At 37.8% G+C, this 16300-nt stretch overlaps 1 protein-coding gene across 1 annotated transcript in view; it reads left to right on the forward strand.

Annotated features, from left to right (window-relative positions):
* The window catches only part of LOC124596377 (geranylgeranyl transferase type-2 subunit alpha), an 80707-nt gene that overhangs the window by 6263 nt on the left and 58144 nt on the right, over positions 1-16300 (forward strand). Inside the window, exon 3 of the mRNA XM_047135492.1 lies at positions 9031-9155. Coding sequence (XP_046991448.1) covers positions 9031-9155 — 125 coding nt within the window. The remainder of the gene's footprint in view (positions 1-9030; positions 9156-16300) is intronic.

Below are 16300 nucleotides of genomic sequence, written 5' to 3' on the forward strand. Positions count from 1 at the left end.
TCATGGCTAACAAACCGTACATCACCATAACACTGGCCAAACCAGATTTTGTCAGCAAGAGACTTAACAAAGACTGATAATTTTATCATCAATGACAGGTCTGATAATAACTTTCAGGGCAGGGCTATTTATGTTGTTCTTATCAATAGGGAACCTACTGCTACATTTTAAAGATACAGAATTAGGATCTGAAAATGGAAGTACTGTCTCGTCACTTCGTACTTCTGTACCTTGAAAATTGACAAAGTGTAAGAAAATATTGTCAGGGAAGGCATGATCTCTGTCTTAGTAGATTTTTCATTTTTGTGACACTATGTTTATGTGTTCGAATCAAACAGTGGAAAATCCAGAATGGAATGTAACAATATTATGAGGAGGAAAGTTGCTACTTACCATATAGCGGTGATGCTGAGTCGCAGATGGCACAGTAAAAAGACTCTCACAATTAAAGCTTTCGGCCTTGAGCCTTCGTCAACGATAGATACACATACGCACACTCACACAAACGCAAGTCACACACATGACTGGAGTCTTAGACAGCAGCACCGGTGCATGATGGAAATGGCAACTGGGTGGGGGTAAGGAGGAGGCTGGGGCGGGGAGTTGTTATATATTCAGATCTCCACATGTTACAGTGTCATAACACATCCATTTAGCCTCTCTAAATTCATATAACAGCATGTCCAATTTTTCCAGGAAGATATTAATGATACGCACTGATAATATCCTTTGGTAACCTCTACAAGGATTTTATTGCTAATTTAAAACTGTCAATAACTATACCAGCAGGTTTGAAGTTATGTTCTTCACACAAAAGATCTCTGTTTAGTTTAATAACAGAGCAACTGTGTGATTAGTTAACATACAAGGGGCATTCAATAAGTAATGCGGCACATTTTTCCCCCCTCAAAACAGGTTGGTTTTATTTGGGATTCCAATACACCATATCATTCCTCACACTTTTGACTAAAAGACCTTATTTTTCCCTCTCTCTTTGCATGTGTGTTGAACTTACAAAAATGTGAGGGTAGTGTCTGTTATAACCCTTGATAATTTCCTCTTGTATTTACAGTGATGTACTTTGAAGCATAACACAGTCACACATTCAGAAGCCTTTAATTGGAACTGGAAACGGCAACAGATGTCTATGTTCATAGTAAAGACAAAATTTCACCCCATCCTAAACGATTCATCCAAGCAGGCTATAAAATGTGATTAAGATGTGCCCACCATGAAGGTTTCTATCTCAAAGTAGACACTACAACAAAAATAGAAATGGAAGTAATAAATGTGAAATAAATTTTTTCAGCAATTAATAGAGTTTAGAGTTGGTTTCTTTCTCTTGTTCCCTGAAGATTCATTTTATTTTGATGTGATAAAACAGAGAAGATCACAGGATGTAATTTTTATTTAGCAATATAGAAGACTGTAGCAACAACAAGAGGTATAATGCCAGCATATAACATGGAGTAGGAGGAAATGTAGTTTAGAGGTCAGTTAAAACTGGCTTTTATTCATGGCATCATGTCGCCTATATGAAGTTCTTGAATGACTATTGGGAGATGGGATACTGAGTCGCAGATAGGCACAACAAAAAGAGACTGTCACAAATAAAGCTTTCGGCCTGTAAGGCCTTCGTCAAAAATAGATGACACACACACACACACACACACACGGCTCACACACATGACTGCAGTCTCAGGCAACTGAAACTGATTGTGGTTTCAGTTGCCCAAGACTGCAGTCGTGCGTGTGACTTGCATTTGCACGAGTGTGTGTGTGTAAACTGAGTCTGGTTTTAGTTGCCTGAGACTGCAGTCGTGTGTGTGTGTGTGTGTGTGTGTGTGTGTGTGTGTGTGTGTGTGTATGTGTGTGTGTCATCTATTTTTGACGAGGGCCTTACTGACAGAAAGCTTTATTTATGACAGTCTTTTTGTTGTGCCTATCTGCGACTCAGCATCTCTGCTATATGGTGAGGGGCAACTTTCCTTTTCATAATATTGTTACATTCCATCCTGGATTCTCCATTGTTTGATTATTGGGAGATGGGACTACACTAAGCGAGGTCTGTACCTCAACCGGACGGAGAAAGGGAGGTTGGTGGATTTGATTAGTGAGAGTACGGCATGTGAGTGTAGGGCCACACAAGGTCAAATACCTATTGTCATGTGTATGAGCACCAGGCCTCTTTTAGGATAAATTGTAGCAACAGGCTCATGTCCCTCAAAAGTATCTCAACTGGTTCAGAGTTTTCTTCATTGTGTACCTGAAAGGTAGAAAAAATGTGCAGTATGTTAAAAATAAAGTACTTCAGCTTGAAGTTGAATTATAGCCACTGAACAACTCGGTGGTATTCAGTACAGATCAATGGTGTGAAAACATTGAAATACACTGCATAGAGCTATCATCATATGAATGTGCAAGATGCTACTGTAGAATTTCCTTAAAGGTGGAGGATCATGTGTTGCAACAAAATCTTCCTAAAACACACGTAACACCCACAGCGACTTAAACAGTAAGCACAGTGACACTGTTTCCCATAACATAGCATGAACTGAGGAAGACAATACTAAAATTAAAAAGTGAGAATTCAGTAGGCATAGAGGAGGTTAAAGTTTATTTTCTGAAGGCGTGCATCGCAGCAAACAAACCCCATTAAGAAATTGTGGTGATGCAAGACCTGATGTGGAAAACCAGGTGCTTGCCAACACCCAGACACCCACTGGCTCAGCATTTACACCTTGCCAGCAGTTTTGCAACTACAACCCAGGAAATGAGCCAATAACCAGTGTTTTGGTATGTTTTGGCGTTGCATGGCAGGAGGTAGAAGGTAGGACAAACAGTGTCAAATGTCATGTGTGAGTTAAAAGCAGTGCCTCCTCTATATCTAAATGACTTTTTAATTGAAGTCAGTGGGAGGAAGAAGCCTGTGAGATAAGTAACAGCAGTGTAAAAGGTTGTTTAGCACCTCAACATAATGTACAGTCTTAAGGGAATAACAGTTGCAATCTGAAAGTCTGCTGTCTGAACACTCAATGAGTAAATGATTAATAATATATGGTAAATCATTTTGGACTAAAGAGTAAGTTTGATATTTCTTGTTTGTGTGAACATTGGGCTACAGAGAGTGAATTTGCAGTTGTTAAATTATTTAAATGCAATACAGCAAATAGTTAGTACAGAAAATTTGCACATATGAGGTGATGTGGTAATCTGTGAGGGGCATTCAATCAGTAATGCTACACCTTTTTTTTCTTGGCCAGTTTCAATTGAAAAAATGCAGAGTTTGCTGTGGCACATTGTAGAATATTCCCACTTCAGCCCTGATAGTTTCATGAAGTTCGGACAGCTGGTGGCGCTATACATAACCTTCAAAATGGCATCTGTAATGGAGCTGCATTTCAAGCCAAAACCTGTCATTGAGTTTCTTTTGGTGGAAAACCAGAGCACCCTAGATATTCATAGGTGCTTGTTGAATGACTAAGAGACTGGACAGGGAACAAATTCATAATAAGTCATTGAGCGAAACATCTGTCATCATCGCAACAAGGTCACAGAAACCTGTTCGATCTCCTGTGTGACAGCCACCTGCATACAGCTGTGACTCTCACAATGTTGGACTGTACAGACTCTCTAATTCGAGGTGATTGATGGGTCACAAACAAATACCTTGATGCTGAAGACACTCATTCCAAAGGTTGAGGGATTCAAAGGTGTCTTATTCGACCACCAGGAAATTGAAGAAGTGGCTTCAGTGTGTTTGTCACCACAAAAATGCTAATGAACTTCTCCTTCTCAATGACAACGCAAGGCCTCACACAAGTCCACACACCCAAGAGGAGCTCACAGAACTTCATTGGACTGCTCTTCCTCATCCACCCTACAGCCCGTAACTCTCACTTCTGACTTTCATCTGTTTGGCTCAATGAAAGATACACTTCACGGGAAACAGTACGTGGGGAAATTATTGTTGCAGCAAGATGTTGGCTCCAACGTTGCCCAATAGAGTTGTACCGTGCGGGCATGTAGGCCTTCCCACTAAGGCCATTGCATTGAATAGATAGGAATTATTTTGAAAAATTGAGCTTTGTAGCCAGAAGAGTGGGGAATAATATGGTGTACTGGAATCCTGAATGAGTTGTCTTTCTTATTGAATGCCCCTCGTATGTTAACCAGTCACTCAGTTGCTCTGTTATCAAGGGGCTCCAGAACGCCCTATACTTGCAATGTTAAAATAACGCTTATAAATTGCATCTTTCCTCACAAAGTATTTGAGGTAGGAAGTTGAACTTTTTACAGATTATTTATTGGAATATGGGCTACAACTTAACACAGGGATTTTACAAAATTTTAGTTCAGTTATTAAAGATTTTTTTTTTTTTCAATTGTAATGAAAATTCACAACATTTTTTTGCAATTTTTTATTTATATATTCAAAAATATACAGTTTTTTGGAAAAAGGCTGTGTTAAATTATGCAGAAGGTACTGTGTAACATTTACTGAAAGTTTGAAACAAATATGTTTGGAAGATCCTTAGAATACATGTAATTAGTATGAGAAAATAAAAGTTTTGGGAATCGAGCGACAAAGATTGGATTAACTTTTTAGTGCATTCCAGGTCCATAGGATGGATTATCTTCATCCTCTGCAAACTCCTCCTCCAGCTTCCTCTTGTTCCTCCTCCTGTTTACTCTTGCTTGTATTTCTAGACTCTTTACAGCCCTGTATGCAGCCCGAAGGCGTTCCTTGTGTAAAGCAAGCATCGCTCGTTGTTGTGTTCGTAGATTTTGCTACCATTTTCTTCAGTTGCAGTTACTGCAACACTGTTCCAAAAGGTGGTCATGTATGAACACTTATCACATTTCAGTTGTATTTCACTAGCAAGTCCTACGTGCTTTATTATGGACAGTTCCAGACCAACTTCACTACAATGAATACATCTTACACAGTTTGAAAAAATTCCTTTGAGAACCGACATATCAAATATTTCATTCACATCCGATTGGCCCATAAAACATTCATAGTTTTCACTCATTGAACCAAGCATCTTCTGTGAAGTATTTTCTTTCCCACTTTGACTGCTATGGGCAGGTGTACTTGAGAGGTTAGGTTCACTCACTTGGTTATCGTCTTTATTGTTTACAGTAATAACACATACCTTTGGCTTTCCAACATTTCTCCTTTTCTGAAAAGCCTTCAGAGGATTTCTAATAACTTTACTTTTACTCATTATTATACTTCAACAAAACAGAGACTCAAGAAACAGAATTAATTACGAATATTTTCGAGATAACGACAGAGTAAATAAACATGAAACAATCGACAATCACACCAGCGATATATATTGAACCATCACAGGTTAGCCACAACACATACTTTATCTCACATCACTAAAATGTACCTGATGAACACGGACGTTAATAATAACACCATTTGACAGCAGTTTAACAGCGCCACAGTGGGTCACGCCCATGTAGAACACATTTCAAAAAAAATTTAAAAATAGTTGTAGTCTTCGGAATTGAATAAATTATATATCTATTAAAAGGTAATAGTCTGCAGATTCAGAAACCGCAAAAAAGTAAAAATTGAACTTTTCATGATTTTGAGCCTTTCCGGAGCCCCTTAAACTGGATGCAGATTTTTTGTATGAAGAACAGAACTTTGAGGCTGCTGGTATAGTCACTGACAGTTTTAAATTAGTAATAATAACCTTGTAGAGATCACCTATGGGTAAGAGAGAGTGAATTTGGGAGTGGGGAGCTCTGGAACAGTATATCAATTTCTCTGAGGCTACACTTCACCATCTTCTTATGAATCCGAAATGGATCAAAACAACTTCTTGTAGGAAAGAATACTTATTCAGAAACACTTTCATATGATGAAAACAAACATTTAAGTTTCCTGAAACTGTACTTCTTGTGCCCACAGGGTGTATCTCGGATCTCCATAGCAACAAATCTTGGTCCGATTCATCCAGATCGTACAGTACAAAGCGAATGCCACATTTTGTTCCATATGTTGTTTTATGAAATTCAGATGCTTGTGCTCTACCAATACTGCAACTTGTTTGAACAAAAGCACCACTAGTACACTCTTCTGCCTCCATACTGACTTTCCACAACAGTACTGACCAGTCTGAACTAGAATCTTAAAAACATGAGTAATGTGTAATTGTTGCTTGTTTCCTTTGTTGTTACTGCCTAACAATGACTCATTCTGTCCCTGAAAACTACCATTCTTTAACTTACTGTTGCCTAATGATTCCCAACAATTGCTGCAGCTTTATCTGAAACAAACTGTCTGCATCATCACTATTACTTGCTAAATCGTGTTAAAAGAAATGTAACCAAATACATCTCTGTCAACTTTTATTGTACACAAATGCCTTGCAATAATAAGTTGAAATTTTGCCACATATTATATTATGGTCTACTTATGCAGTGTGTGAACTTTGGCTTGGATACCACTTGTCCCTTTTGTGCTACCACACTTTGAAAATCCATGTTTTTCAGGTAATTTTTCAAAGTTTTGTATATTCATGTGCATGTAACTCAGTTTTTGTGACTGATATGGGCATGATGAGTTCTGTGTGTGTTTAGGCCACATTAAGCTTACCACAAAAAATTTATACCCTTTTTCAGTGAATTATATTTGGCATAGAGGGCACCTACAATATGTACCTTTTAATGTATTACATTTTGTTTTGATCATATTTTGGAATTTTTTGTTTTCCCTCAGAAATATGTTGTTGGTGGTTTGATTCATGGAGTGTGTTCTCTAAATGGATGTTACTGGGTTGTAAAAATATCACTTGACTGTGTGGAATAGTTCCAAAGTTATTAAGACCTGAAGTTAGATTGCCAGATGCAGGTTGCAATTTCCGGGTCGCGCCACCTTCTTTCACAAGTCATAATTCTGGAACTAATTGACAGGGGAAACTAATACTTTGTACATGAGTGTTCCACACATGGTAGAATTAGTGTACTGAATTTCAGTCAAATATGAGACTATGAGCTGGAGCCCCTGGTTGAACTGACATGGAATGACCCATGAGAATTTGAAGATGGGCGAATTTTTGGTGCTCTTATGGTGGATGCTTCGTGAACCATGGCGTTTCAAGAGGCACCGTACCAAAGATTTATATACCACATACAGGAACACCAGAAAAACATCATCCGCTGTATCACAGTGTGGACAAAAGTTTGTGCTGAGTGATCATGACCGTGGGTACTTGAAGAGGATTGTGACGAAAAATAAGAGGATGGAGGATGAGAGCTGCAAAAGTCACTACAGAACTGAATGTTGCACTTGCAAGCTCTGTCAAAAAACCACACACAAAGGGAGCTCTATAAGAAGGGAATTGCAGGGAAAACTGGATTTCCAAAACCACTCACCAGTGATGCAATTTTCCATAAGAGAAAAAAAAAAATTGTCAGAGCCATAAAACTTGGACTATGGAGCAATGGACGAATGTAATTTGGTCAGATGAATCTTGTTTTGTTCCCAACTTCTAGCCAAGTTTATGTACCAAAAGTAAAATGTGGTGGGGCTTAATAATGATTTGGGCACCTGTAATGTGATAATCCATTGGCTACATGGTTACTCTGCAAGATTACGTTACTGCCAATATATTTTGCAATATTGTTGTGCTGTTCTTGGCCTTGCAGTTCAGTGCAGTATATGGGCACAATATTATTGTCAATAATATTGAGCATGAGAGGGCTGCTTAATAGCTCTAGTATGAATCTGTGTGATCAGCAGTCATCGTCCTACACACAAATAGTTTCATGACAATGCACTGAGTGACTGTGAATTTGAAGTAATCATAATGAGAGTAGCTTGCAGGTTTCTAAGACAAATGAGTGGAAGTGTCTGTGAATCACCGAATTATGATGTAGCATTTCTTTATGAAATTTTTTCTTGATTTTCGAAAAAATAATTGAAGCAGAAATTAGGGATATATTCAAACACATTGTGTGGTATCCTAATCTTGAACTTCGTTTCCTACCTTACATTCCAGTCCTCCCCAATGTCATCAATATTGTAATAGCTGATAATGGGAATATAAGTGGTTTAACAATGGACACACAAAAATTCTAAAAACACTAGTTCCCTTTTTCAGTACAGATTCCTGAAAACCTCATTTGGTAGTGTAATTCCTGGAAGAAAGGAGTGCTAGTCCCGCAAGATGTACAGGTGAACTTCTGTGTAGTTTGAAAGATAATAGATGAGTCTATAAGGGTAGTCTGTGGATCGTGATTGAATAACTTGACCAGTAGAGCACTTGGGCATGAAAGGCAATAGTTCCATGGTTGAATCCTGGTCTGCTACACAATTTTAATCTGTGAGGAAATTTCAGCATTACTTTCTTTTCAGATATTTTGGTTGAAAACCATCAATCCATTGACAAGTCCAAACAGTGACAGTTGTTAACTTTCTTGACAATGACTGGGAGTTATTCAGTTGAAATATTGGAAGAGGAAATATTGATAGTGAGTGCCTGACTCAAAAATGGCAGAACACTCCTTATACAGTTGTAGACAGGAAATGTATTTACATTGGTATGCAACAGGCACCTGTTTGAAGGGCATCTGCAACATTAGTAATTTCTTTTTAGGGTACTTAATGTTGTAATCCCTGGGTAGCACATAAAACTTATAATCTGGTAACATCATTAAAGCAAATAATGTAATTTAGTTGCTATGAAAGGCACAGAGCAGTCTCTTTGTATAGCTTCTGGTAGCCTTGTCACATTGATTCAGTGTTTTGTGTATGATTTTAAAATTCTATTTATTGCATAGAAAGTTATGTTGTCTGAGGTGGTGTGTACCTCTGTATTAAAGTTATTAAAAGTAAAGTTAACATTAGTATATACCTATACTAACAAAGTAAATACCTGTATTCTTATAAAGTTTTTGGTATTACTGAAATGGAAAAAAAAGTTTGTTAGAATATCACATTACCTTCTATTGACATAATTAATTTGAATATAGTAAGAACTTTTAACTGATTAATTTATTTTTTAGCGCAAGAATGATGAATTGGATGAGGAGCTTCTTGAAGCAATTGGGCAGCTTCTAACAGCTAACCCAGATATATATACACTATGGAATATAAGGAGAGAGACACTACTACATTTCCAGGAATTCAGGTACATTGTGAGTAACGTTAAGTGTCTTAAGACGTTAACATGTTGCCACCAGAATCTGTTTTGTTACAGCCTTCAGCACATTTCATCATGGTGTCTACAGTTAATACCATACAATTGATGCTATTCTGATGTTTACTGTTGGTCATATACTGGTTTCTATCTTGACAAGTGGAATTTGATTTCTCACATTCAAGTATACATTTCTCTAAGATTGTTCTGTCTTTTGACACCTCTTTTTTGAGTAATCAGTCTTCTGACTGGTTTGATGCGGTCCACCGCAGATTCCTCTCCTGTGCCAACCTCTTCATCTCAGAATAGCACATGCAACCTATGTCTTAAATTATTTGCTGAATGTATTCCAGTCTCTGTCTTCCTCTACAGTATTTGCCCTCTACAGCTCTCTCCAGTACCCTGGAAGTCATTCCTGATGTCTTAACAGATGTCCTGTCATCCTGTCCCTTCTCCTTGTCAGTGTTTTCCACATATCTCTGTCCTCTCTAATTCCATGCAGAACCTCCCCATTTGTTAGCTTATCAGTCCTCCTAATTTTCAACATTTGTCTGTATCATCACATCCCAAATGCTTCGATCCTCTTCTGTTCCAGTTTTCCCACACTCCATGTTTCACTACCACACAGTGCTGTGCTCCAGACGTACAGTTTCAGAAACTTCTTCCTCAAATTAAGTCCGATGTTTGATATAGGTGTCATTTCATGTTCTTTACTCTCCTGAATGCATTGAAGATTGAGAACAATTCTAAAATACTTGTGTCTCATATGACAGATACTGTGTGTAATCATGTAATATATATTTTGTGTTTTCTTTTATCACTCCAAGCATCTGTTGCTTTTTGCACACATGGTTATCCAAAGTGATGTAATGCTTCCACTTGTAACATCCTTACAGCTGCTGGGACATCAGACAAAGGTTCTGATGATCATTATTTTACAAATAATTAGCCTATTTTTGATCAGTTTTGTATTATTAGTGTCTAGGTATTTAAATTAGACTTTTTGTAGCCGGTACTTTTATTTCATAACCTCTTTTGCTTTATAATGTGCGATTTACTAGTGATTTTGAGGTACCAGTTTCTGTGTCTTTCAGTATTTCATCCAAATAATGTGAGACAAAATGGTAGACGTTGCATTAATGCATACAACAGAAACTAATTATTGCCTTAGCACTGATAATGTTATTATATTGTGCCATGGTTGTTCTGAAATTTACAAGAAGTTGGCATCTTTTCTAATACAACAGGATCAGTTGCACATCACCTTGAGAGAGCTCACAAGAGAGAGAAAAACAGATTTATGAGTTTGCCAAGAAGGTTATTAAAATCTGTAAAACCTGTTCTAATATCTGAAAAGCATGAATTCTTCCCTTTTTGTCAGTATGTGATACTTTCAGATTGTCTCTCATTTTTATGAGAACAGTGAGAGTAATGTGATACCTACAGTTACATGTCAGATATTCGCATAGAAGGTTATTTGTAATTAACTTGTCAGTCATCATCATCAGTTATCTGCTATATTAGCAGGTCCTTTGCCTCTCCATTTTCTGCGATCCATTGCTTCCTTCTTAAGGCTGCTGTATGTTGTATCGTCCATCATGTCATCCAGTATCTGGAATCTCTTCCTTCCTCGCTTCCTTTTCCCTTCTACATAACCTTCTAAAACTGTTTTGATCAGTCCGTCATTCTTTCTTAATATATGCCCAATCCAATTTCTTTTTCTTCTCTTTATTACATCTAGTAACTGTCTTTTCTCTCCCACTCTTCTCAATATCTCTTCATTTTTTACTCTGTCCATCCAACTTACTTTTTCCATCCTCCGCCATGTCCAGATCTCAAAAGCCTCCAGCCTTTCTCTGTCTTTCTTCCTCATAGTCCATGTTTCAGTGCCATATAGAAGAACACTCCACACAAGACATTTTATGAGTCTCTTCCTGAGTTCTCTGTCCAGACCGCTGCAGAAAATTCTGCTTTTCTTATAAAACGCCTCTTTTGCCATTGCTATCCTTGTTTTAATTTCTGTGGTGCACTTCCAGTCGGTGTCTATCCTGCTTCCAAGATAATTAGAATTTTGCACCTGTTCTAGTATTTCTCCACTCAGCATAATTTTTATTTCCTTATTTCCTCCTAGTGCCAATACTTTTGTTTTATTTGTGTTAATTTTCATTCCATATTTTTTTCCGTTAGTTTCAATGGTGTCCACCAAATCCTGTAATTCTTTTTCCTCTGTGGCTAGAAGGACCATGTCACCAGCAAACCTCAAACACCCTACTCTTCTTCCTCCACTTTCTACGCCTTTGTCATCTAATGGGCATTGGTCAATCATATTTTCCAAGTAGAGGTTGAAAAGAGCATCCTTGTCTTACTCCTTTTCCTAGTCCAATCCAGTTTGTACTTTCTCCTCTCACTTTAACTGAAATTTTTTGATTAAGATATAATGAGTTTACAAGTATTCTGGTTTTCCAGTCCACTCTCTTTTCCCTCATTATAGTCGCCAGCTTGTCCCAAACCACATTGTCAGATGCCTTTTCTAGATCGATGAAGCACATACATAGGTCTCTTCCTTTTTCAATAAACCTTTCTCCCAAGATTCGTAGGAACCCTATTGCATCTTCGGTGCCCGTATTCCGTCTAAAGCCAAACTGCTCCTCGCCGAGATTCTCCTCCATTACTTTTTCAAGTCTTGTATTAATTATTCTTAACATCACTTTCGGTGCATGTGAAATGAGGCTGATTGTCCTGTGCTCGCTGCATTTCTTAGTTCCTTGTTTTTTCGGTAATGGAATCATTACTGTTGTCGGATAGTGCTCAGGCCATTCGCCACTATCATGTATTTTATTACATAATCTCAATATTTCTCTTATTCCATATTGGTTCAAGCATTTTAATATTTCTCCCAGTATCGTATCTATACCTACCGCTTTGCCATTTTTCATTGCAGCTATGGCAGACTCTACTTCTATCATTATGATGGTTGATCCTTTCTCGTCATCACTTACATGTTGTGTGATTCAAGTTCCAGAGTTTCTGGTTTGCTATTTGTGTCATATGGCTCTTTTAGATATTCTTCCCATCTCTGGAGGACATCGTCACGATCTTTGTACACTACCTCTTCGTCTTTACTCAAAATTTCCATAGTAGCACTTCCTGCTCTGTTTTGTTCCCATGTCATAGTCTTTACTCTGTTGTATAGTAGGTCGTATCTTCCCTTCCTGTCCAGCTCTTCAATTTCATCACATTCCTCTTTTAGCCATTTTTTCCTAGCCTGTTCTGTTTCTCTTCGGAGTTCATTATTTAACCTTCGGTATGTCTTTCTTGCATCTTCAGTGCACTTGTTTTTCAATTTTCTTCTCTCCTCCATCTTGGAAATCATTTCTTGTGTGACCCATGTTTTTTTTTTTTGGCCTTTTCCCTTTTACATATCCTATATTTTGCTGTCCTGCTTTAATGATTCCTTCTTTCAGCATATTCCAGTACTCGTTGGCATTATGAGGTGGTTCTTTGTGTCGTAATGTGTTGAGGAACTCCCGAGACAGCATTTCTGTAATTTGTTCTTTGTTGGATCTTATCTTCTCTAGATCCCACTTCTTCACCATGGCCACCTTCTTAAGTTTTTTCATTCTTATTTCTATTTCTGCCATAAGTAAGTTGTGGTCGCTATTAATATCTGCACCTGGTAATGTGTGTACCTTCTTGATTCCATTCCTGTATCTTTCTTCTACCAGTATAAAATCGATTTGGTTTCTGTATTTATCCCCTGGTGATTTCCAAGTGTAGAGCCTCCTCTTGTGGTTCTTGAACCATGTGTTTGTCGCTATCAGCTACCTTTCCCTGCAGAAGTCAATTAGCCATTCACCTCTATCATTTCTCTTTCCAAGACCATGACTGCCTACTATGTTTCCCTCTTTCCCTTTTCCCACAATGGTGTTCCAGTCTCCCATTACTCTTTTGCAGCATTTTTTATTTTCGTCCATTATTCTCTCTATTACATTATATGTTTCCTCTACAATTTGGTCATCATGTTCTGAAGTTGGCATATACACCTGGACAATCAGTAAATCTTTTCGTGCTCCTTTCAGCCTTACTCCAATAACCCAGTCATTTGCATAGTCTACATATTCCACACATTTAGCCAATTCCTTTGTCATAATCATTCCTACTCCATTCATTCCTTTTACTTCTCCTCCTGAGTAGTACAACACATGTTCATCTGGCTGCAACTCTCCATGTCCATTCCATCTTACCTCAGCAACTCCTACGAGGTCCATATGATTCTTTTCCATCTCTCTTTTAAGGTTTTCTAGTTTTCCTGCTTGTGGCAGAGTTCTAACATTCCAGGTACCAATTCTCGTTTTGAATTTTTGCCTCCTTTTGAGTTGTTCCCCCCCCCCCCCCCCCCCCCTCCCACCGGAGATCCAAATGGGGGACTATTTTACCTCCAGACACTGATTTAACATGAGAGGAAGCCATTTTTGTGCATAAAATGGAGACTGCATTATGCTTGTCAGTAACCTGCTCATAAACTGTGTAATTTAAAGCCGTAGTTAGCCGTGGAACAGCACAAATACATAAAAATCTAAGAATGCTTTGCCTGATTAATTCTTCAACAATGGTTTTATATATGCCCATTTACAAGTTACTGAGTATTTGCTCTCAGCCTAAAGGTAGTTTAACTAGTCTATTATTGTGACTTGACAGTAAACTTAATTATTTGTTTAACTTCTCATGATTGGGATTCACAGTCATATAATATTCCTTAAAAGACGTCATAGTCGCCGTTGACTGTATAAACAGTCAACGGCGACTATGATGTCTTTTAAGAAATATTAATTATTTGTAGCTATCAGCTCTTGCTGCTATCAAACAAATATGTAAAACTGATTTCTTGGATTCATTGTGCTCTTAAGAAATATTCATTTTACATTTTTAATTTTAAAGTAAAATGTTCGAATACTTGAATGATTATTTTTTGTAATAAATGGAAGGAAAGTAGACTGCTTTATTTGTGTTTGTGGAGATAAAAGGAAAAGAGAGAATAGTGTCTGGTGCTGGCAAACAGTCTGTTCTTTTCAAAAATCTGCAACAATTACCCCATTCCCCAGTCCACAAAAGGTTGTATAGACACACCTGGAATTTAATCCAGGCCGCTAATGTAGCTTAGGGTCCAGACCAGAAACTCTGAATCAAGTATCACTGCATCAGTTTAGCAACAACTGATACGGAAACATAGCATGGTTTGCACCTATCAGCCCTAAACCAGCACATCAAGGAATCATGATGTGAATTCAAGTTTAAATTGTGATAATAATTAAATTCTTGTTATGACATTGTTTGGCTTTTTAGTGTGTATAGTCCCATAGATTCAGCACTTCTTTTCTGAAACAGTGATACACTGCATCTTTTTTAAAACAGTTTTGCTTTTCCCTAATTATTAATGGAATTTTCAGTGTGGAAGCGATAAAGAAATATATCATTCACATAATGCAAGAAACACACAAAATCGCAGAGACTTATCTGGCTTTTGAGCTACCATTATTTATCCAGTGTAAGTAGAGGGAAGAAGTAATAGCTGAAAGGCTTTAAGCTGTGGGGAACAAAGAGATGATGAGGAGTTAATGAGTGGCACAGTAGAGGGAGAGACAAGTGGTCCTCTGTCTGTGGAAGTCACAAAATGAGAACTGAAAAGGGTTAGATTCATAGGAGAAGTAGGATTGTGGGAGGAAGCGTAATAAGTGCAAGATGGAGTGGTGGAGAAAATATCGGAATGGAAAAGTGAGGGTGAAGGTATAAATGGGCATCACAGGACTCACAGTGGAATGCAACCTTTTGCATATTCTATTTACTTATACTTACTTTTACTCAGACAGCAGAATTTTGCTGTGTGAACGCCTTCCCAGATCTCTTTTAAGATGTTCTTGCTATAAAATGTGGAGACTGGACAAGTGAGTGGGGTGTTACACCAGAATTAAAGGTTGCATAAAGATATTCCATGCGTTTAGTGGAGCAGTCAGTGTTCCATTTGATGAATGAAGGTCTCATATTAACATCCAGTTCATGAAATGAATAGAAATGGTATCCAGCTTTAAGCACTTTTAATTGCTGATTTAATGAGAGCAAGTTTATGTGCCCCTAGTCACTTGCAACACTCACTGATGGCTGAACTAACCACAGTTTCACACAACAAATAATATAATTTGTGTCCTCATGTCAAAAATGATGGGCTGGGAACACTACAGCTATTATTGAAATAACCATAAAGAAGACCAGATCAAGCCAGGTAGCAGTGTGGATTCCTCATATAGATTTCACATTTTATCTTAAGGAAACAATTTTACTTTATGTATTACTATTAGTTTGGTGCATAAGTTTGTAGCATTTTTCTAAAAGTTTAATAAACACAACAGATACACATGGCACAGATTTTAGTCATCAATAATATAGTCTCCTTCACTATTTACAACCATCTGCCACCACTTTTCAATTCCCCAACTGTAGAAATCACATGGTTTTGAAGTGGAGAACTTGCCGAGTCATGTTTGGAGCACAATTTCATGCGGAAAGGAAGTTCCTTGAAGGTTGTTTGATAGAGAGCAGAAAAGGTGAGAATCTAAGGGCACAAGGTCAGGTGAATAAGGTCGGTGCAGTAAGACTTCCCAACACAACTTCTCTATAGTGTTTTCTGTCAGTCTAGCAGAATGCAGGTGCACATTGTCAAGGAGTAACAACACTTCATGCAGTCTTTCTGGTCAGTTTTCTTGGATTGCTTCTGCAGGAAGTATCAGTTGTTGACTGTAAATACCACCAATGATGTTACACCTTAGGGAAGCAATTTGTAGTACACCACACCATCGCTGTTCCATGAGATACATAAAATTATCTTTTGTGAATGCTGCTTTTTTGGGCTCATCCATTCCTTACTTTCTCTTACATTAGCACAAAGGCATCATTTCCCATAATGATCACAGTTCATCACATTTACCAGTTCTCGAGTACACCAACATGAATCATTGTGGATAAATGTATTTAGATCATCAAACTCTGAAGGTCTTCCTGAACATGGAGTCATTAATGTCAAAAAAATCCTCCTTAAAATGTGAACACCATTTTCTTGCCGTACTTTGTTCAGTGGCATTATC

This window comes from Schistocerca americana, chromosome 2 (genome assembly GCF_021461395.2).
Source record: "Schistocerca americana isolate TAMUIC-IGC-003095 chromosome 2, iqSchAmer2.1, whole genome shotgun sequence".
NCBI classification, from domain to species: Eukaryota; Metazoa; Arthropoda; class Insecta; order Orthoptera; family Acrididae; genus Schistocerca; species Schistocerca americana.